This window comes from Ruditapes philippinarum, unplaced genomic scaffold (assembly GCF_026571515.1).
Source record: "Ruditapes philippinarum isolate M1 unplaced genomic scaffold, ASM2657151v2 ctg2147_1_1_1_1, whole genome shotgun sequence".
Classification (NCBI taxonomy): domain Eukaryota; kingdom Metazoa; phylum Mollusca; class Bivalvia; order Venerida; family Veneridae; genus Ruditapes; species Ruditapes philippinarum.
Window position 1 is genome coordinate 1 of NW_026859037.1, and position 23,584 is coordinate 23,584.

Genomic DNA, 23,584 nt, shown 5'->3' on the forward strand with positions numbered 1-23,584 from the left:
AAATAAACATCTCTTTTAATGAAAATTTAGTAACATGATGCAAAATTATGTTTTGAAGTTTATGGTGAACTCTTTGAAAACGAGCATATAATTTATTTGAAGGAGAAACGATAGATAAAGCAATATGAACTGCGTCGTATCCACACATTTTCATAAAAAATCTGCTCCGCTTCGAGTTGCAAAGTTCGCTATAACTTTTGTTTTACAAAATAGTTGTCTAAGCAACATATACCGAACGAAGCGGAAAATAGTGTAGCGTGTTAATACATATATCTTGTTTTCAGTCATTTCCAACAAAAAGAGTTATAAACAAAAACATACATTTTTCGTTCCAAGATGGCGGCGTTTGTTTACATTTTGTAGGATACGACGCAGTTTTGATTCCCAGCCCTGTGCTAAAAACACTGAAAATGCGATTGAATTCGGTTGTGTTGACTGGTCTATTAACGCGCAACAATTTCCTATTACATTGCTTGTTGCCATTAAAAAAGACGAACCAAAGCAACTGGACGATTTAGGTGGAGAAGTTTAAAAGCGTATTAAACTGGCCATGAAAAGCATATTAAATTGGTCATAATAATTCTTTGGCAAAGAAAAGAAAAGAAAAGAGCAATAAACTAATAAGATTTATTTGCATCAATGAAATTTATAAAAAATAATCCAATAGTATAATACCTATAAAACATGTTTGTAGATGAAAGGCCGACAAGCAATCTAAAATTTAAATTGAATCTTTCTGGGACAATCTTCCAGCTTGAACCCACATCTGGGTTGCTAAATGCTGCAGCACTGAATTCGACGGACATGCAACGGAGAGACATTAAGACTTTTTTTTAGAAAAAAACAAAACAAAAGCCAAACACAAAATATATAACAGAGAAAATTTGTTCCATGCAAGTTCGAGATTTGTAGAGCAATATATCTTGTGTCCCAAACAGATATAATTCAGATTTTCTACTTTCAAGCACTTAAATACAGAATGAAATTTATGCCTAAAAACTCTGGTCAAACTTGTAAATCAGTGTTCTTATCGATTTATTCCAAGAAATGGTATGTAAATAGAAAAAAATACTGTCAACGAAATATTTCTAAATATTTTATTATAAAACCATGCAAATAAACTTCAAGCATAATACGTTATACATGTGAGAATAGAATTGCTTCGTGTTATATCATAGTGGGCATTTAGACAATAAAATATAAGTCATTTGTATTTTTATTCCTCTCATGTCTCATTAAAATATTTTTGGTTAAAATCATCAGCAATTAATAGTGTATTTTTTAGATTTTTAGCTCACCTGAACACGAAGTGGTCATGGTGAGGTATAGTGATGGGGCTATGTCCGGCGTCCGTCGTCGTGCGTCGTTCGTCGTCAACAATTGGGTTGTTAACAGTCTAGCAGTCACAGTTTTGATCAGATCATCATCAATCTTTGTCAGAATGTTTGTCTCAATAAAATACAGATCGAGTTCGAAGATGGGTTATCTCGGGTTAAAAACTAGGTCACAGGAGCTAAAAATAGAAAAAGCTTGTTAACACTCTAGAGGCTGCAGTTTTTATCCAAATATTCTGGAAATTTGTCAGGAAGGTTGTTTTGATGATATCTATGTCAAGTTCGAAGATGGGTCATTTCCGATCAAAAACTAGGTCACATGAGCTAAAAATAGAAAAAGCTTGTTAACACTAACAATTGGGTTGTTAACAGTTAGCAGTCACAGTTTTGATTGAATTATCATCAAACTTTGTCAGAATGTTTGTCTCAATGAAATACAGATCGAGTTCGAAGATGGGTTATCTCAGGTCATAAACTAGGTCACATGAGCTAAAAATAGAAAAAGCTTGTTAACACTCTAGAGGCTGCAGGTTTTATCCAAATATTCTGGAAATTTGTCAGGAAGGTTGTTTTGATGATATCCAGGTCAAGTTCGAAGATGGGTCATCTCCAATCAAAAACTAGGTCACATGAGCTAAAAATAGAAAAAGCTTGTTAACACTAACAATTGGGTTGTTAACAGTCTAGCAGTCACAGTTTTGATTGAATCATCATCAAACTTTGTCAGAATGTTTGTCTCAATGAAATACAGATCGAGTTCGAAGATGGGTTATCTCGGGTCATAAACTAGGTCACATGAGCTAAAAATAGAACAAGCTTGTTAACACTCTAGAGGCTGCAGGTTTTATCCAAATATTCTGGAAATTTGTCAGGAAGGTTGTTTTGATGATATCTAGGTCAAGTTCGAAGATGGGTCATCTCCAGTCAAAAACTAGGTCACAGGAGCTAAAAATAGAAAAAGCTTGTTAACACTCTAGTGGCTGCAGTTTTCATCCAAATATTCTGGAAATTTGTCAGGAAGGTTGTTTTGATGATATCTAGGTCAAGTTTGAAGATGGGTCATCTCCGGTCAAAAACTAGGTCACAGGAGCTAAAAATAGAAAAAGCTTGTTAACACTCTAGGGGCTGCAGTTTTCATCTAAATATTCTGGAAATTTGTCAGGAAGGTTGTTTAGATGATATCTAAGTTAAGTTCGAAGATGGGTCATCTCCGGTCAAAAACTAGGTCACAGGAGCTAAAAATTAGAAAAAGCTTGTTAACACTCTAGTGGCTGCAGTTTTCATCCAAATATTCTGGAAATTTGTCAGGAAGGTTGTTTTGATGATATCTAGGTCAAGATCGAAGATGGGTCATCTCCGGTCAAAAACTAGGTCACAGGAGCTAAAAAATAGAAAAAGCTTGTTAACACTCTAGTGGCTGCAGTTTTCATCCAAATATTCTGGAAATTTGTCAGGAAGGTTGTTTTGATGATATCTAGGTCAAGATCGAAGATGGGTCATCTCCGGTCAAAAACTAGGTCACAGGAGCTAACTAGAAATGTGTCATCATGCCACGGATGCCCCCGCATGCAGCCAAAATTTCAGATGGTGCATTAATTATTTTTTTCATTTTAAGTTCAAAGCCCTTAAAACTTTTCAATGTTAACACAAACCATTTTCATACAATGTTCAAGGCACTGTAATCATTCCGTCTTAACCTTTAAAAATAGCATATTGCATATATGTAGCCAAAATAATGGCTAAAGTATGAGTGCTGAAACTGAAATTTCAAAATTTTTCCAACATTCAGGAAAGATAAGTTTGTCTAAAATCATTGAACCACGACCAAATTCAAACATAAACTGCTTATTCCTAAGATGTATCTATATTATTTTCAAAGTGAAAGGGACATAACTCTGCCAAAAAATCATTAAACCATGACCAAATTCCAACATTACCTGCCCATTCCTTTGACAAATCCATATGTCAAATTTAAGTTGAATATGTAACACTGTTGGGTAGATAATGAACAGAAACTGTAATTTAATATTATTTTCAAAGTGAAAGGGGCATTACTCTGCCAAAAATCATTGAACCATGACCAAATTCGAACTTGGCCTGGGCATTCCAAAAAACATATCCATATGTCAAATTTGAGTTGAATGTGTTGTACCATTGGGGAGATATTAAACAGAAACTGAAAATTTCATATTACTTTCAAAGTGAAAGGGGCATAACTCTGCCAAAAATCATTGAACCATGACCAAATTTGAACTTGGCCTGCGCATTCCTTTGACGCATCCATATGTCAAGTTTGAATTGAATGTGTTGTACCGTTGGGGAGATAATGAACGGAAACTGAAAATTTCATATTATTTTCAAAGCAAAAGGGGCATAAATCTGCCAAAAATCATCGAACCATGACCAAATTCGAACTTGACCTGTATTTTCTCATGACATATCCATATGTCAAATTTGAGTTGAATGTGTGCAACCGTTCTTAAGATAATGAACGGAAACTGATGATGACGGAATGACAGAAGGACGGAAGGACGAAATGACGGAACAGGGTAACACTATATGCCCCGGCCATTACATGGCGGGGGCATAATAACACTATATGCCCCGGCCATTACATGGCGGGGGCATAAAAATAGAAAAAGCTTGTTAACACTCTAGTGGCTGCAGTTTTTTATCCAAATATTCTGGAAATTTGTCAGGAAAGTTGTTTTGATGATTTCTAGGTCAAGTTCGAAGATGGGTCATGTCTGGTCAAAAACTAGGTCACAGGAGCTAAAAATAGAAAAAGCTTGTTAACACTCTAGGGGCTGCAGTTTTCATCCAAATATTCTGGAAATTTGTCAGGAAGGTTGTTTAGATGATATCTAAGTTAAGTTCGAAGATGGGTCATCTCCGGTCAAAAATTAGGTCACAGGAGCTAAAAATAGAAAAAGCTTGTTTACACTCTAGTGACTGCAGTTTTCATCCAAATATTCTGGAAATTTGTCAGGAAGGTTGTTTTGATGATATCTAGGTCAAGTTCGAAGATGGGTCATGTCCGGTCAAAAACTAGGTCACAGGAGCTAAAAATAGAAAAAGCTTGTTAACACTCTAGTGGCTGCAGTTTTCATCCAAATATTCTGGAAATTTGTCAGGAAAGTTGTTTTGATGATTTCTAGGTCAATTTCGAAGATGGGTCATGTCCGGTCAAAAACTAGGTCACAGGAGCTAAATATAGAAAAAGCTTGTTAATACTCTAGTGGCTGCAGTTTTCATCCAAACATTCTGGAAATTTGTCAGGAAGGTTGTTTTGCTGATTTCTAGGTCAAGTTCGAAGATGGGTCATCTCAGGTCTCATGTCCAGTCAAAACTAGGCCACAGGAGCTAAAAATAGAAAAATCTTTTTAACACTCTAGTGGCTGCAGTTTTGATCCAAATTTCCTGGAAATTGGTCAGGAAGGTTGTTTTGATGATTTCTAGGTCAAGTTTGAATATGGGTCGTGTCCGGTCAAAAATTAGGTCACATTGCCCAAATATGGAAAAATCTTTATAACACACTAGAGGTCACATGTTTGACTCAGTTGTCATCAAACTTGGCCATGATGCTTGTTTAAGACATTGCTTGGATGCGGTTGTGTCAGGTGAGCGATCCAGGGCCATCATGGCCCTCTTGTTTTATTAATAAGGTAAAGATGTAGAGGCCAGAGCACATCGTTTTTATTTTAATTTAAATGTCACTTAAGCATTACAGTGTTTAGTTGTCCTTTAGTTGTCCTTTTCAATTTCACATTAAATTCCATTTTCAACTTGTTTGCTTCTTACAATTGTATAGAATTTCTAAAAGTATTGCATGTAATCCGCCGGTTTATTACATGCATAATGTGTACTCCCTAATCGCCTGTCCAAAAAACAGCACAGGTGAAGCAGAATCTATTTTTAGAATAGCGAAGGTTAACTCATATCGTGACCTAGAAAAATATGTAAACAAACAACAAGAATCGGAAGTAAAACTGCTATTATAACTTCCTTACCATGAAAGACTACATGGTGGTAAAGTGTTGAAAAACTCTCTTCTTACATGCATTTTCAAAAATAGATATAGATATGAAAAGAATTGCTGTGATGTCTTAAATATTGGTTGAAATTAAAGTAATCTTTGTCGGTATTATAAATTAACTACTATTATTTTAGCTTTAGGGCCCCTTGGTGATAAAACGCATATGTATATTTTTTTGCGACGGACGCGCCCTCAGGCGCGTTCAGAGCTAAGTCATCTACACATCTACACAGTTTATATATATATACACAATATTTAATTCCAGGTCATTTTATTCTATTTACTTACAATATTCATGTGTGTTTCTTTAAGAACTAAAACTCCACGGTCCGCATGTAAGAACTGGGGTAAGTTTAACCTTATCAATGTCCAAGTATTGCAAGGCCAGGTTTTGTTTTTGAGCCAAAAATAGCAGCGATTAAGCTGAAGTTTTATTGTCATACTAAATCTTCGCCTTAAACTATCCCTTTGGCTGGGTTTATTTTAATCCATGTTTTTGACTTAACTTTAACTCTGGTTATTTACTTAATTTATGCAATGCATCTTAGTGAAAGTCTAATCGGAGAAATGTAAAACTGCTTTAATGAAAATGGCATCGGTTAAACCTCAGTTTAAACTCAGGGCTAAAAACTCAGAATTATACAATCGAAAGTACTTGAATGTTGCCTGTTTTAACTTTCACATTTTCCCGATGTTCCTGGAGATTCTTTATCGGCTATGTAAGGACTTGGTGCAACCTCGCAGAGTAATTGAAAGAAAATCGTAACTTTATCTGTAAAATAAAAAGTAGAAAAAGAAAATGTACATTAATACTTAAAAATTAATGTTTGATCATAATTATAAGAAATAATATTTGTTTGACCTCCACTGAGAGTGTTTATAGCTAAATATACTTATAAGTAACCACAAACTAATTTTGTATAATGTTGATACTGTTACTGTGCATTTTTCTGTTGAAAGCAATATCGATCATCAATAAATTATTTTAGTTTATCACATCTGATACTGAAAATGCAATGTATTATTATCAATAAGAACAATTATACTGAAACAACAAATACTTATGATTAAGATCAGATTGGACAGTCTGTTGGTCATTTCTAACTCGACAATAAGGCTCTAAGACTCTACTAGTCAATGTTATATGACAAATATAGGGGCATAGTTATCCACAAAAAAGATGTGTTTTCCTATGCCTTATTCTACATTAAAGGCCGGGCCAATTTTGATCTGAGGGTCATAATTTAATCTACAAAGTGATGCTACATGCCAAACATCTAAGATTTAAATGCGTTTTCCTATACATGTACGAGTATATATAAATCAAGTGACCCTGGGGGCGGATCAATGCATGATTATTATCAGTTTTGCAGAGGTTCACAAGGTAATGCTTCATGCTAAATAGCTTAGCTCTAAACATTGTACATGTAATTCCACAAGATAAAACTCAAATAAGTTTTCCTATAGAAGTCTCTATAGAATATGTGACCCCCGGGGTTTAGCCAATACTGACCTTAGGAGCACATTTTATATCAATTTTTGTAAAGGTCAACAAGGCAATGCTGCATATTCAAACTTAAGGCACTGCTTCCTAAAATAAGACTGAAATGTGTTTTCTCATACAAGACTTTATCAACTAAGTGACCCAAAGAGGCGGTGGCAATATTGACCCAAGGGGCATGCTTAATATCAGTTTTGTACAGGCCAACAAGAAAATTCTACATGTCAAATAACTAAGTTCTATGCATTGTAGTTTGCCAAATAAGACTTAGTTGTGATTTACTTACCTATACGAAACTATATTAACTAACTGACTGGGGCAAATATATAATTATATTGACTCAAGGGGCATGATTCATACCATTTATTTTGTGATCCACAAAGTCATGTTACAAACTTTTTATTTCATGCTTTCCAGTGTTTTACTGTAATATATCAGATGATTTTATTCTGATAAACCACTAGTGAAATTTATAAAATAAAGTTATCACTGTAGCCGAACTACATCTGAATGCGGATGAAAAGAATACCATTACTAAATGGAATAACAGGCAAAAATAATTGCCGTCATAGGTAAATTTTGCTTCTTCAGAAAATGAAAGTCGATGACACCATAAATTATGTTTAAAATGTAACAAAATTAGAGAAATTTAACAGAACTATATTTCAAAATTGATGATGTGATGTCATATGATGACGTAAAAAGGAGAATGCGCGACCTTAAGCGGTAAAACCAGTAAAAAAAATACTTAAAATCACTTATAAAGCATCAAATCAAAAGAAAATTTATTTGTTTTGCATATAAGATTGAAATATATTTCATTCATATGAACACAGCTATTCTATTTTCACTCGTGGCTATGCCACTCGTGAAAATATTGCATATTGTGTTCACTCAGTGAAATATATTTCACAATCTTACATGCCAAACAAACAAATATCCTCCATATATCTAAGCTATAGGCATCATAGTTTCACACAATATGACTCAGATGTGTTTTTTCTGAGACCTCCACTAAAAGATTTTTCATGCTTAATATCTAAGCTCTAGCAATGTGTGTTTTTTAAAAGAAGATTTTTTAAGTTTTTACTATATACATATCAGGAAAATCAATGACCCCAGGGCGGGTCCAAATTTGACCCCTAGAGATTTTATTTGAACAAACTTGGTAGACACCCATTACAAGTTCTTCCATGGTTAATATCTAAGCTCTAGCTCTTTGGGTTTTGAAAGAAGTTTTCCTTTTATACATATAAGGGAAATCATTACCACCGGGCCAGGGCCAATTTTGACCCCAGGGCTTTCATTTGAACAAACTTGGTAGACAAACTAGAAGATGTTTCATTCCAAATATCTAAGCTCTAACTATATTGGTTTTTAATAGAAGTTTTTTCTTTCGGTTGCCATGGCAACCAAAGTTCTGCATGGAATTGAATTCTTTGAACAAATTTTAAAGGTGATCACCAAAGGAACATTCCTGCTAAGTTTGGATGAAATTGGCTTAGTAGTTTATGATAAGATGTCGTTTAAAGTTAAAGTTTACGGACGGACGGACGAAATGTTATCACAAAAGCTCACCATGGTACTTTGTGACAAGTAAACTAACAAGAGCTGTCTCAGGAGACAGCGAAGCTCGACTAATAAAATATTGGACGAGGTAAGAAAAGAAAAATCAATTATGTATAATTATGTATAAAGTTATAGTAAAAAAAATAGCATCTGTTTACATAAATTCCAAGTTCAAGGGGGAATAATTCTAGAAATAGTCAATCTAGAGTTACGAACCTTGTCACACAACATGTGTGTAATAATAAGAAATATATATTTGAAGTTTGAAGTAGATACCTTAAAAAGTAAAGAAGTTATAATATCTCTCAAAGAAAATTCTAAGTTCAAAGAGAGATAAATCTGAAAATATTGTTTCAAGAGTTATGAACCTTGTCATATAAGATGTAATTGATAATAAGGAATAAGTATTTGAAGTTTGAGTTGATATCTTTAAAACTGAAGAAGTTATAGTAAAAAAATAACATTTTTTAAGTAAAAAAATCTAAGTTTATGGGGAGATAATTCTTGCAATATTAGACCTAAAGTTATGAACCTTGTCACATAACACTTGTCACATGTAGCTGATGGTAATGAACATATATTTGAAGTATGAAGTGGATCCCTTAAGAAATAAATAAGTTCAAGGGGAGATAAATCTGAAAATATTGGTGCTAGAGTTATGAACCTTGTCACGTAAGATGTAGTTAATGGTTGAAGTTGATCCCTTACGAAATAAATAAGTTACAGTAAAAATAATATTTGTTAAGGGAAATTTGTTAAGAAAAAGTTCAAGGGGAGATAAATCTGAAAATATTGGTGCTAGAGTTATGAACCTTGTCACATAAGATGTAGTTGATGATAAGGAATATATATTTGAAGTTTGAAGATAGTATCTTAAGAAATGAAAAAGTTATAGTGAAAAATATTTTACTGCACCAAAAACTTTTATCTGAAATCTGGACGCGGACGCGGACACCGACGCCAACGCCGTGGCGAGTAGGACAGTTCTCCATATACTTCGTATAGTCGAGCTAAAAAGGACAAAAGAGTGATGTTTCTATGAGAATGTTAGCCACTGTAAGAGCGTTTCTGCAATCATCGACAGCCTCAAAAATACACTTCTGCCTAAAATGGCAGCATTTCCTCTCCAACCGGTTTGTTTCCACACCGCAACATTTTCAAGAAAATACACACTGGGTAGATATATGACTTGCGTGACTTTATGTGACCCTATGTGATGACTGTATATGTGTATAAAACAAAATCCCTTCATTTATTTTAAACCTGGGATATTTTGAACAAAAAATCATTTTCACGGATTTTTTTCCGAAGTTGTCACTTTACTCCCGCTCAAAATAGTTCAGTAACTGAAGAAAATAGTCCAAAATTAAGCCAAAATATCTCCTGTCAATGGACAGTAAAATCATAACAAGATATGTTTGTAAAACATGTATGCCCCCTATCAGCAGCCAATTAGTCATGTGATAAGGTTATTATGCATGACTTCTGACCCAGTGATCAAACAATTAATAAGGGTTATAAAGTATCTACTGGTCATGACCTTGACCTTTGACCTCTTGACCCAAAACTCAATAGGGGTCATCTGCTAGTCACGACCAATCATCATACAAAGTTTGAAGGTTCTAGGCCTAGGCGTTTTCAGTAAATTGATCAGAAACCGTTTTTACCTACAAGGTCAATGTGACCTTGACCTTTGACCCCTTGACCCCAAAATCAATAGGGGTCATCTGCTGGTCATGACCAATCACCATGCCTAGGTTGAAGTTCCTAGGCTTAAGGGTTCTCTTATTATTGATCGGAAACCGTTTTAACATACAAGGTCAATGTGACCTTGACCTTTGACCCCAAAATCAATAGGGGTCATCTGCTGGTCATGACCAATCACCATGCCAAGTTTGAAGTTCCTAGGCCGAAGCGTTCTTTAGTTATTGATCAGAAACCGTTTTTACTTACAACGTCATTGTGACCTTGACCTTTGACCCCTTAATCCCAAAATCAATAGGAGTAATCTGCTGGTCATGACAAATCACCATACCAAGTTTGAAGTTCCTAGGCCTAAGTGTTCTTGAGTTATTGATCAGAAACCGTTTTTACTTAAAAGGTCAATGTGACCTTGACCTTTGACCCCTTCACCTAAAACTCAATAGGGGTCATCTGCTGGTCATGACCAATCACCATTCCAAGTTTGAAGTTCCTAGGCATAAGGGTTCTTAAGTTATTGATCGGAAAGCATTTTTACCTACAAGGTCAATGTGACCTTGACCTTTAACCCCTTAACCCCAAAATCAATTGGGGTCATCTGCTGGTCATGACCAATCACCATACCAAGTTTGAAGTTCCTAGGCCTAAGGGTTCTTTAGTTATTGATCGGAAACCGTTTTTACCTAAGAGGTCAATGTGACCTTGACCTTTGACCCATTGACCCCAAAATCAATAGGGGTCATCTACTGATCATGACCAATCACCATCTCAAGTTTGAAGTCCCTAGGCCTAAGGGTTCTTTCATTATTGATCGGAAACCGTTTTTACCTAAGAGGTCAATGTGACCTTGACCTTTGACCCATTGACCCCAAAATCAATAGGGGTCATCTACTGATCATGACCGATCACCATCTCAAGTTTGAAGTCCCTAGGCCTAAGGGTTCTTTCATTATTGATCGGAAACCGTTTTTACCTACAAGGTCAATGTGACCTTGACCTTTAACCCCTTAACCCCAAAATCAATAGGGGTCATCTGATTGGTCATAACCAATCACCATACCAAGTTTGAAGTTCCTAGGCCTTAAGGTTCTTTAGTTATTGATTGGAAACCGTTTTACCTACAAGGTCAATGTGACCTTGACCTTTGACCCCTTGACCCCAAAATCAATAGGGGTCATCTACTGATCATGACCAATCACCATACCAAGTTTGAAGTTCCTAGGCCTAAGGGTTCTTTAGTTATTGATCGGAAACCGTTTTTGCTTTCAAAATCAATAGGGGTCATCTACTGATCATGACCAATCACCATCTCAAGTTTGAAGTCCCTAGGCCTAAGGGTTCTTTCATTATTGATCGGAAACCGTTTTTACCTAAGAGGTCAATGTGACCTTGACCTTTGACCCCTTGACCCCAAAATCAATAGGGGTCATCAACTGATCATGACCAATCACCATACCAAGTTTGAAGTTCCTAGGCCTTAAGGTTCTTTAGTTATTGATCGGAAACCGTTTTTGCTTTCAAGGTCAATGTGACCTTTGACCCCTTGACCCCAAAATCAATAGGGGTCATCTACTGATCATGACCAATCACCATACCAAGTTTGAAGTTCCTAGGCCTTAAGGTTCTTTAGTTATTGATCGGAAACCGTTTTTGCTTACAAGGTCAATGTGACCTTGACCTTTGACCCCTTGACCCCAAAATCAATAGGGGTCATCTACTGATCATGACCAATCACCATACCAAGTTTGAAGTTCCTAGGCCTTAAGGTTCTTTAGTTATTGATCGGAAACCGTTTTTGCTTTCAAGGTCAATGTGACCTTGACCTTTGACCCCTTGACCCCAAAATCAATAGGGGTCATCTACTGGTCATGACCATTCACCATACCAAGTTTGAAGTTCCTAGGCCTTAAGGTTCTTTAGTTATTGATCGGAAACCGTTTTTGCTTTCAAGGTCCATGTGACCTTGACCTTTGACCCCATCCCCAAAATCAATAGGGGTCATCTACTGGTCATGACCAATCACCATACCAAGTTTGAAGTTCCTAGGCCTAAGGGTTCTTTAGTTATCACTCGGAAACCATTTGGTCTACGGACCGACGGACCGACGGACCGACAAGTGCAAAGCAATATACCCCCTTTTCTTCGAAATGGGGGCATAATTATGACATTGTCCTTACTTGCGTCAAATCATTATACCAGCAAAATTCATCACCTACCTGTATCAATCAGTACATATTGATAATAACTTGAATAACTTTTGTTTGTAAAACATCAAAGCTGTTGGCCTTGTGGTTTTCACGAGAAAATTTGTAAAGCTTTTGTTATTAGTTGTCGTTGCGGCCGAAGTTCAGCATAGAATGATAATTTTAACATTTTTTCAAGAATAATTCCTGCTAGGGTTCAATAGCAATGACCCAGTGGTATTTTTTAGATAGACGGGCTTATAGCTAACCTACACTATGTGCCAGGATAGCATATGAAATAAAGTAGATTAAACAGACTAGATACAAAATCCTGAAAGTTACATTGTCAATAAAAAGCCTTCAATTCTGGTATTTGTTCTCAGTTACTTACCAAAGCATCCCCTGTCAAGTTTGAAAACAACAAATGGAAAGTAAAACAGAAGACCTCCAACGATGAAAAGGAACGCCCATAGAAATTCGAGACTCGGCTCCTGAATGATTGGCGCAATAACAAGGTAAATGGAACACAATGTGAATATGACTGGAATCAGTATAAACACCTGAAAAACATGTTTACATATATAATATGAATGTAATAAATAAATGATGTACATGTACAATATACAGCTTATTTCAGATTTAATCGAGGAATAAAAAAATATCAGATTTATTGATAATGATATATCACATATAAATCAGCTACGTGCTATTGAATGTGCACTGTTCAATGTTTGATGAAATTCATTCCATTGTTTTTTCATGTATTATTCGGCTGCAAAGCAGTCTAATCTTAAAGATGCATTTTAGTTTGCGAGTCGTCAATAAAAATACAAGAACATAAAAAACATTCACATACATCAGCTTTCTGACTTTGTTGCAAAACATTTTTATTTACATTTTCTTCAAATGGAAAGACAACGTTTTCTTATCTCCGTATACAAATATGGACTGTGCAACAGTCTGTAGTTTATGCATGCTTTAATATAAAGGAACCAGGCTAAAATTAAATCATGCGTAAACACTTTGTCTCTACCTAAAGTATTTAGACAAACGCATCGGTGAAAGAGCAACTGCATTGCTTTGTGATAAAACATCCGAATTTTTTAATCTTTCCATTTAGTGACTTTTAGAAACTACGAAACAAGTTCATATTGAAGAAAGTTATCTCTTAAAGCTTTTTATTTTTTTTTCTGAGATAATTTGGATAGTACTTTGTGGACATTGAGAGGAAAGCATTGAAAGCGCTACTTATCGAGTTTTAATGAATTTTGGCTTCCAACAAATGTATGGTTACCCCAAATAGAGTATCACAAAAATGAATAAATATTAAGAAACACTTTTTCATTGTTTCAGAGTGAGCAATTAGTTTAAGCAGCATCCATGAATATATGACAAAGACACAAACTTCACATGTACATGTATATGTAAAACTATAATTTTTCTAATTATTAAACTCGCGTTTGCCCACGACAAGTCATGACTTTTGACGTAGAAGTGTATCCTTTACCTTTGACCGTTAGACCAATTATTTGCGAGCAACATATCTACATACTGATTACGAAAACGTTTTTGTTTAAATACCTCGATTAATGACTTATAAATGAATTACATAATTGTTGACCAGACATGAACATATATGCACTTTAATAAACGAAATCCTTTCAAATTAAGTGTGACCTTGATGTTTTGATGTTTAAAATATACATACATTATCATTTCAAAGTCCATTCATGAAAGACGAGACCAGACATTTATAATCATAAAGACTTTGGATATACAAGTCTGACTTTGACATATAAGCTGGAGACCTGATTCTTGCGCGCAAGATCCGCGATTCCAAAAATTACAGAATGACCAGAAACGACCACCAGTGAAACTCTTTGAAATGCGAACAAAGCCAGGCGCTCCAGTAACTTACATGCATCCCGAAAATGGGGGAGGAATAATACATAGTATTTCAATCCAAACAAGGTAATAACTAATCGATATTCATAACTTTCCAATGTTATATATAAAATATTAAGCTAGACAATCAGCATTCAGGTAGACATTCAGAATTCAGATGTAGAGCTACACAATCGACATGAAATCACTTTTTTCTCATAATGAAGGCTGAGCTAGACGATCCACGTTTAGTTTACATTGGAAAATTTCAAATGTTGGGGCTAGACTATCGACATTCAGCTCAGATTTCGACCTTAATCCTAGAATCGAACAGCAATCCCACGCTAGGTCTCTTCATAAACTTTCTATATGTCAGGTTTAATAACATATATCATTCCTAAATCTAGTTATCTTCCAGTAATAGTTTTACTAGTTTAGTAACAGTGACCTTGACCTTAGGTTTTATTAAAATATCACATTTCTAACTCAAGTTATCGTCCGGAAACCATTTTTAGCCCGACTTTTTTTTTTTAAAGAAGAGATATTGTTATAGTCCTGGCGGCGTTGCCGTTGCCGGTGCCGTCCGCAAACTTGTACCTGAATCATAACTTTTTTAGTTCTTGGTGTATTGTCTTCATACTTGGCCACAACAACACTTAGGATAAGACCTTTCAGAAAACCACACCAACCTTGACCTTCATCCATAAATAACCTTTACCTTCAAGGTCAAAAGTCCAAATTTTGCTTGTACTTGCTATTATTGACTGTAACTTTGTTATTTTTAAATGGATTGTCTTCAAACTTGAACATAATAATCTTCAAGGATAGCCCTTTAAAATAACTAGACAGACCTTGACCTTCACTCACAAATGACCTTGACTTTGAAGGTCAAATTATTAAAATTTTCATTTTTTGGCTATTATTGGCTGTAACTTTGTTATTTTTGAATGGATTGTGTTCAAACTTGAACATAATACTCATCAAAGATAGCCCTTTAAAATAACCAGACATACATTGACCTTCAATTATAAATGACCTTGACTTTGAAGGTCAAATTATTGAAATTTTCAAAAAAAATTTGGCTGTAACTGGCTGTAACTTTGCTATTATTGAATGGATTGACTTCATATTATAACAGAACATTCTTAAGGACAAGACCTTCATGTTTATCAAACTCAAATTGACCTTGGCTCTTTTATGACCTTGACCTTGAAGGTTAATTTATTGAATTTTCACTGATTTGTGCATTATTTATTTATTGGTGTGTGTGTGTATATATGTATATATATATATATATATATATAAATATAAAAAATATAATAATAAAAGGATTAATACTTTGACAAAACTAATGTGACAAGACACACCGATTAAATTTATAAAAAGGAAACGTTAAGATTTGTTCAATATTATTATATTTATTTATTTATTTATTTTTTTTGATACAGAGACCTTGACCTTATGGGGTCCCAAAGCAATTCCAACCTGGATCTCCAAATGAGCTTGCTTTATGCCAAATTTGATATCAATATCTCAATGCTTACTTTAGTTATTATCGGACACCATATTTCTATTTTTCGTAGCAGAGACTTTGACCATGACTCAAATTGGTCCAAAAGCAATCCCAACCTTGGTCTTCATATAAGCTTGCCATATACCGAGTTTTATAACAATATCTCATTTCTACCGGTTTATTAACAGTGACCTTGACATTGATTCTAGGGGATACAAAAGTAATATCAACATGAGTTTTCCTAAAGCTTGCTATAAACCAAGTTAGATTACATTATCTCATTCCTAAGGGAAGCACTGTTTCAAATTTTAGTAACAGTGACCATGATCTTGAGCCCAGGGTGTCTAAAAGTAACCCTTACGTGGATCTTCATATAAGCTTACTAAATACCAAGTGTTATTACAATATCTTATTCCTTACTCTAGTTGTTGTTCGGAATTTTTTTCTATTTTTAGTAACAGTAAACATAACCTTGAACCCAGGGGTCCAAAACTATCTTCATTTAAGCTAACTGCATAACAAGTTTGATCATATCTTATTCCTAACTATAGTTGTTGTCCAGAAACCATTTTTCTATTTTTCAGTAACGATAACATTGACCCAATGAGATTCAAAAGCAAAAAAAGACCCGCTTTGCCTCAGAATGCTGTCATTTTTATTCCTCAAAACTTTTTATTTCTCAAAACATTCTTTTTTTTATCTTGTTGCATTTTCTAAACAAATACTCACTTGCCATATAGATGAACCATCTTTGCTTCTTTTGCTCTGTTTGCAGTTGGTATAATTAATTAAAGTGAACTGAGTATTTTATATGGAAGTCAAAACACTGCTTTCTTTATATTTGCTACCTTAACGAACATTCCCGCTCAGTCAGCGCTATTTTCTCCGGCTTTTTAACATCTAACATGCTCTAAATCAATTATTTAAGCATTATTTAACACATGTTTGGCATTTCTAAAGAATTCAATAATCCAATAAATATGGATTTCTGTGGCATAATGTGCCTTTAACGTATTTGATTTTTTTAATCTACCTCCGATAAAACAAAAGCGTTAGATAAATCGAAAGAGAATTTAGTAGTTTTCAAGGAGTAAATTCCAGAATAACAAAAAAAAACTTCAGCTGAAAATACTATTACGACTTCAGCAAAGACAACGATGTCAGAAAGTACGCCGGCAACTACAGCCATGACTTTAACCACGACTGCGACTACTACGGCTACTACGACTACGGCTTTAAATATTCCGCCGACAATACAGCCACGACCATCACTACGACTTGAAAGAGTTCATCAGCAACTTTGTACACGACTTCGACCACGTCTTTTACGACTACAAGTCTTTGTTTACTAAGACGCTGATCTCGACCACATGCATTATTTACATCTACTATTAACCAATATAGTTAAACTTTACAGGGCGACTACAATTACTACAACTAATAGACTTCGAGTTTAACTATGACTTTAAAGACTAAGAATACTACAACTATTTGACTACGACAAATAATACTTCGGTAAAAGACATAGACTACGACTTTTACAATGTCAAGTATGGTAATGACAATGACGACAACAATTACAGCTAAGGCGACGCTTACCATTACTACGGCCATTACGACAAAGAATACATCCACAACTACATCTACGATTGCAGCTATAACTGTTTTTAAGACGACACCTTCGACGATTATTGAAAAACACTACATTGGTTTGCAATAAATACTTTCCATCTCGCCAGCATTAAAACGTTAAGAAAATCTAATTTGCAACAATTTTTTTATAATGTTAATTGTTTTATCCCTTAAAATCATTTTATCGGAAAAGAATATGTATACAATGTAGTTTGATTAAGGTCTTTCTTATCCATAAATTCTGCCGTCTTGCAAAGAATAACTCCTATGCGATTCGAAAAAAATCCATTTCACAAACATATAATCATTTGCAATTACAACAATTACCTAAACATGGTATAAATATCTTTATGTCAGAATGAGATTTTAATACTTGGGTTTGATTACATAAATTGTGATTGTTCTACAAAAAAAGAATATCCCTGGAAAAAATCAATGTCTTATTGACTATATAGCTGAACATTGAATAATGAATATATGGCACATTTTCGAAGATCGGAGGTCTAGGAAAATGTCAATTGTCTAGAATGTCTAGCTTAATGTTAATTGTCTACCTCAACCTTGCTGAGATCGAATGATGAGTAGAATGTCAATAAGCTCAACGTTGAAAAGTTTCGATGTCTATCTGATTATCGATTATCAAGCATATGATAATTCTGTATGTGTTACTGATTGTTGATTGTGTAGCACATTATTCCTTATAAGAATATTTGTTTTGAAATAACATGTAGTTCTTACGAACATCGAATTTTGAGCCAAATGTTGATTCTCAAGCTCGACATAAAATGCCGATCCTAGCTATTGCACAAAGCTGGCAATTTTTATAGTTTTATATTTACCTTAATTGGTCTTTCGGCATTTGGTTTAGTAAATCGTAAGATAACAACACAAAACACGGCCAATCCGTAAAACAACCAAGCAGCAAAACTAAAGAAATCTATCAGAGAACCAACATCTGATGGAATCACCATCAGTATTGCTATAAATCCCTGAAATATAAAATTACAATAGTTCTATGTACTTGTTAGAATTACTTGAATTTCTATTGTAATGTTCAAACTGCAAACTTTTTGCAACTGAATTGGTATTTTGAAAAAAAAAAATCTTTTTACTGTTTTTAATCATTTAAATTTATTAGATGGAAAATATTTAAAATTTATGTTCAAAATCTGCGTAGCGTGTGACAGAAACTCATTTTTTTTCAGTTAATGGAATATGTACGGAATTTATGTACCGTTTGGGCAACTGCAATAAGACTGCTCTGCTTTGATAGGCGATATTCAATAGTACGATAAAAGTACGACAGGACGATAACAAAACAACAGCAGTGCGATTTTACGGTAATGAATGTCGGGTTGTTTGGTTATCGCACTGTATCACTATCGCTAACGTACTAGCGTCCTATTGTTTTGGCGATTTTTTGTCATCGCACTGTGGCATAATCGCCTTTAAAGCACTAGCTGTTCGTTCGGTCGCTTTACCAGCATCGTACTGTCTAGGTATCGTACAGAAACATCACATACTCACTACCTCAGGATCCTAGAAAGTGATCTCCAATGTGTCATTATTAGTGACTTATATGTTTCTTAATAAACAAACATAAATAATCATATGAGCGTAAGAGAGATGATGTATGAAAACAGTTTGTGTCGGCTTAAATTTTTCTGAATGCCTTTTTTACTGTATGTATACATGTATATACTTCTTATGGAAAACCGTCAGAACCATTAAATACGACAGTATGATAAATACGATTCGACAGTACGGTATATCGATAATTCTTGCATCCAAGACAGGATTATCTACCGTTTACACCGGTGTTAGAAAACTCTGTCTTACACCCACATGTAAGACAAGTCACGTGCTTTAAATGACGTCATTGACGCGGGCCTTTTATGAATGAATCGCGTTCTTTGGGTGACGTCATTTTTCCGTTATGAATAAATGTATGTTCATACGCTACTATATGAAAAAAGTGCGTAATGAGAATATCAGTTTTAATAATTTCTGTTCCGAAAATAATTGACATGTAATATGCAAGAAACACCGGCTGTTGGTATAGACGAGCAGAGCCTCGTTACCGCCGTAAACAGTTACCCTCGAGCTAGATATTCCGGTCTGCACCGGCAGCCGGTGTAATATTCTTATATGATAATCTGATAAAAATCCGTGTTTTCGTCATGATCCTGTTGCGTTTTCGTTACGTACAAAGAAATTATATTTTAACTTCGTTTTCTTGAAAGAAAACGTTACGTTTTCTTGAAAGAAAACGTTACTTTATTGATTATGTCTATTGTCTAATTGCCCAGGTGAAGGAAGGATAATAAGCCATATTTCTCATACAGAATATCGTTGAAAATAAATCCTTATGCCAAAAACGTGAAATAAAAACAAATATTAACTAACTGTTAACATTACGGACATCATTGGTGTATAACGTTTCACGTGAACATACGACAATATCTCTGGCAAATGGTCCTCACGTGCAGCTGCATATACCATTCTGAAGGGGACAATAATATATGCTAACAGGAATAAGACGCTTTGATGTGATATTATCCCCTACCGGACCCCCTCCCCTCCAGTCCCTGTTACAACCCCTAAAATTATTATCTAAAGTCAATTTTCACATTTAGTTTTCATAACAACAATAATATGACACTATTACACAATTTTCATTATACCTCTTTATAGTATTAGTTATAGAGGATATTTGTTTGTTTAATGTGTAAGATTAAATTTTATTTCATCGAGTGGGCTTTAAAACCAGTATTCTCACGAGTGGCGTAGTAAAAACAAGTAAAAACGAAATTTCCATAATATTAACGTCAATATTAAATCTGTTTTCCCATTGAGAGCCCCATTTAGTCGGAATTTCTTATTAAATACAAGAAATCTTGAGCTGAAAAAAAGTTCGACAGCCAACGTTAAATGACGGTGATATTATTCATTTTATTAAAAAAAATATGAATGACCACTTGTTTTAATAATAAAAACAAACAATTCTTGTAGGAGAAAAAGTCCAACCTTCCATCCATAATTCTGTTACTTACTGCGAATTTATATTAGACCTGGCTTTGTTAAATGTAAGCGGCAGCCATTTTTTAAAAGTTGTGTAATTCACGGGAGGAAAATAATCGTGTTTGATCCAGAGGGATATCATTTGGATTAGTTAGTCATACACCTTTTTAAAAGAAAGAGAACTTATTTGAGGATTGTAACAGACAAAAAATAAGTGTTGACAGATGTGAAAACTGAAAACATTCAAAAACAGCAAGGAAAATGGAAAACTTCAAAGGCTGGCTCAGGAACGCTGGGTTGTTTATTTATTCTTCGAGTGATGGTTGTGACATTGCTTTTCAAGTTTTCATAAAGCAAACGGCAGTTATTGCTCGTAGAATACTTTAATATGCCCAATTGTCATCAAGAGCAGTTTTGCATGTGGAAGGAATGTATTTTTTAGACTGTAAAAATGAAACAAAAAGAATTAGAGACGAAATTTGGTGATTGGAATTTGAATGAATAGAAGTAAGTTTTCTTCTTTTTATCACTTATGACATTTATGTTATTTATCAATTTCAGCTTTGCTTTTTTTAAACAGCCTGACATTGTCAGAATTGTCAGCAAAAATAAAATTGAGGTACCACATGGGGAAAATCTTAAAAAGTAGTTTCATCATTGAAAAGTGTGAAATTATATTTTGATAATTTTCACTGTGAAATTATCAAATATAATTTTCACAGATAAATCAGTAATCCACTCAACAAGGGTAGCAACTCCTTCGCCCTTCCCGTGCTTTGATTCTATGCAATGACATCTTCCATATTTTTATATAAAGCAGTGTTAAGTATTTTGCTTAATACGAACACTGAAACAGCCGGTAACGTGAAAACTGACAAGATTTGATTCACGTAAACATTAAAATTTCCACGACTGAATCGCTAAAAAGAGAGAATGTTGCATAAGAAAGCCATTGCATCTGTAAAACAATCGATGACACTCACCAACTAAAATCCAGTCCGAATCCTTTTTATACCGTAGCTACACGAAGAAATGCAAATCGGAAATTTTCTTCTTCTCTCATCTCTCCATAAAAACCTTACCTGGAAGTATTCCGGGTAAAGTTTGTGTGCAGTGACGAAGAAAATACCCGTTTTATATTTATTTCGTGTAGCTACGATATAAAATAGATTTGGACTATTTTCGTTGGTGAGTGTCCTCGATCGTTCCATTTCTAGGGACTGGAGGGAGGGGGTCAGGTAGGGGATAATATAAGATCAAAGCGTCTTATCCCTGTGGTTTTGCTATAAATATGTTACATGTTTTATGTAATAAATATATTGCATCGAATTTAGAGAATTTTTAAATATACAATTAGGTGAAGGAGTCATAATGGTTCATTGCATAATCAATAGAGTTTTAAAACCGTTATATTTCATGGTGGATTTCCTATAAACGTTTGTATAATTCTTACTAGTACCAAACCTTACATTTTACTCATACGAAGACGCGACATCTTCAACACCTATGTTTAAGTTACTTCGATTGCGACAATTCTTAGGTGATAATGGTCTCAAGTCCATCGAAAATCATGGACATTCTGCATCAGTATACACTGCAGCAAATACCGGATGGAACAAAAACATGGAGGAAGAAAGAGGGTGAATAATAGATTTAAAAATAAATATATCAAAGAATCAGACAAATTCGCAGATATACTAGACGGAGTATTTCTGAACATGCAAGAAGCAAATCATTATTAGGATCTGAAAGATAACGCTATTATATCATAGATTGTTGAAAATGTGACCTTGATTAGCGTTGACGCTCCACAACAGACACTAATAGGAAGAAAACATTGACGAGTTTCTAGAACAAGAACTGTCGGAGGACAGTAAGGCTCGACTATTCGAAAAAGTTGTAACAAGGGTGTTTTATTGAGTATAATAATGCTTACCTATGAATACATAAAATTGACAGGCTTGTTATTAAGCTGTTTTATCAAGTAAATCACTGCTTTATTAGTATGAATGCATAAAATTGTCCCAAAAAAAAGGCACAAACCCTGCAGTAGTTATGGAGATAACAGCTTACAAGCAAAACTTTACCACGAATTTCTAAGTTGAAAAGGGGGAGAAAAATCAGCCTAAATGCAAGATAGAATTATAGATCTAGATCAGTGACCTACAATTATGACCCTAAATGCATATGTGAAGTTTTAAATAAATATCTTCAATAGTTATTGAGATATGTAAAACATGTAAACATTAACCAAGAGACTAAGTAAAAAAGGGGGAGATAAATCAGCCTAAATACGTGACACAGATATGAGTGCTGTTCAGTGATCATTATTTATGACCACAAATATACTTATCAAGTTTCAATTTTGTGTCTTCAATAGTTTCAGAGATATGCAAAACTTGCATGTTAAAGGGAGATTTTTTTAGTACAAAAGGGAGCATAATTCAGTCAAAATACATGGCAGAGTAATGAATCTTGAGATGTGACCTTCAATTATGACCCTGAGTACATGTGTAAAGTTTCAAGTAAATATCTTTGAAGACCTTTAACCTTTAACCAAAATTTCTAAGTTTCAAAGGGGCAAATAATTCTGCAAATATTGCAGGCAGAGCTATGCAACTTTGCAAACTGATGTACATTGTTACTATAAAAAAGTATTGTAAATTTCAATTGAATAGCTCAAGCAATAATTGAGATATTTGACTTTACAAAAAAACTTTAACCAAAATTTCTAAGTTAAAAAGGGAAATAATTCTGTAAATATTGTAGACAGAGCTATCAAACTTATCAATCTGCTGTACATTGTTACTATAAATAAGTATTGTAAATTTCAATTGAATATCTCAAGCAATAATTGAGATATTTGACTTTACAAAAAACTTTAACCAGCGCGGACGCCGACGCCGGGCGACTACAATAGCTCTCATACTCTTCGAATAGTCGAGCTAATAATTAAACTTTAAACAGGGTCTGCCATAAGAGTGAGTGAAACAGTACATGGTTGACATGAAAGGATTATTGATAGACTATGTATTATTCAAGAAACTTAAACTTTGACACTATTGAAACAGGTTATTTTAAAATTTAGCCTCAAATTTTGCATTAAGTCATTATCTGCATAGAAGTCTCACTGTAACTGTATTAAGTGCTTAAACATTTGCCATAATTATCATTGTATTGTGGATTTGAAACAAATACGTATCAAAATAG

General features: G+C 34.4%; 1 protein-coding gene across 1 annotated transcript in view; it reads right to left on the minus strand.

Moving 5' to 3' along the window:
- Nucleotides 1-5,624: 5,624 nt before the first annotated feature.
- Nucleotides 5,625-23,584, minus strand: part of LOC132754958 (b(0,+)-type amino acid transporter 1-like) — a 128,803-nt gene continuing 110,843 nt past the window's right edge. Inside the window, exons 11-14 of the mRNA XM_060745714.1 lie at nt 19,760-19,856; nt 18,193-18,342; nt 12,716-12,884; nt 5,625-6,142 (exon numbers count right to left, since the gene is read on the minus strand). Coding sequence (XP_060601697.1) covers nt 6,042-6,142; nt 12,716-12,884; nt 18,193-18,342; nt 19,760-19,856 — 517 coding nt within the window. The 3' untranslated portion in view covers nt 5,625-6,041. The remainder of the gene's footprint in view (nt 6,143-12,715; nt 12,885-18,192; nt 18,343-19,759; nt 19,857-23,584) is intronic.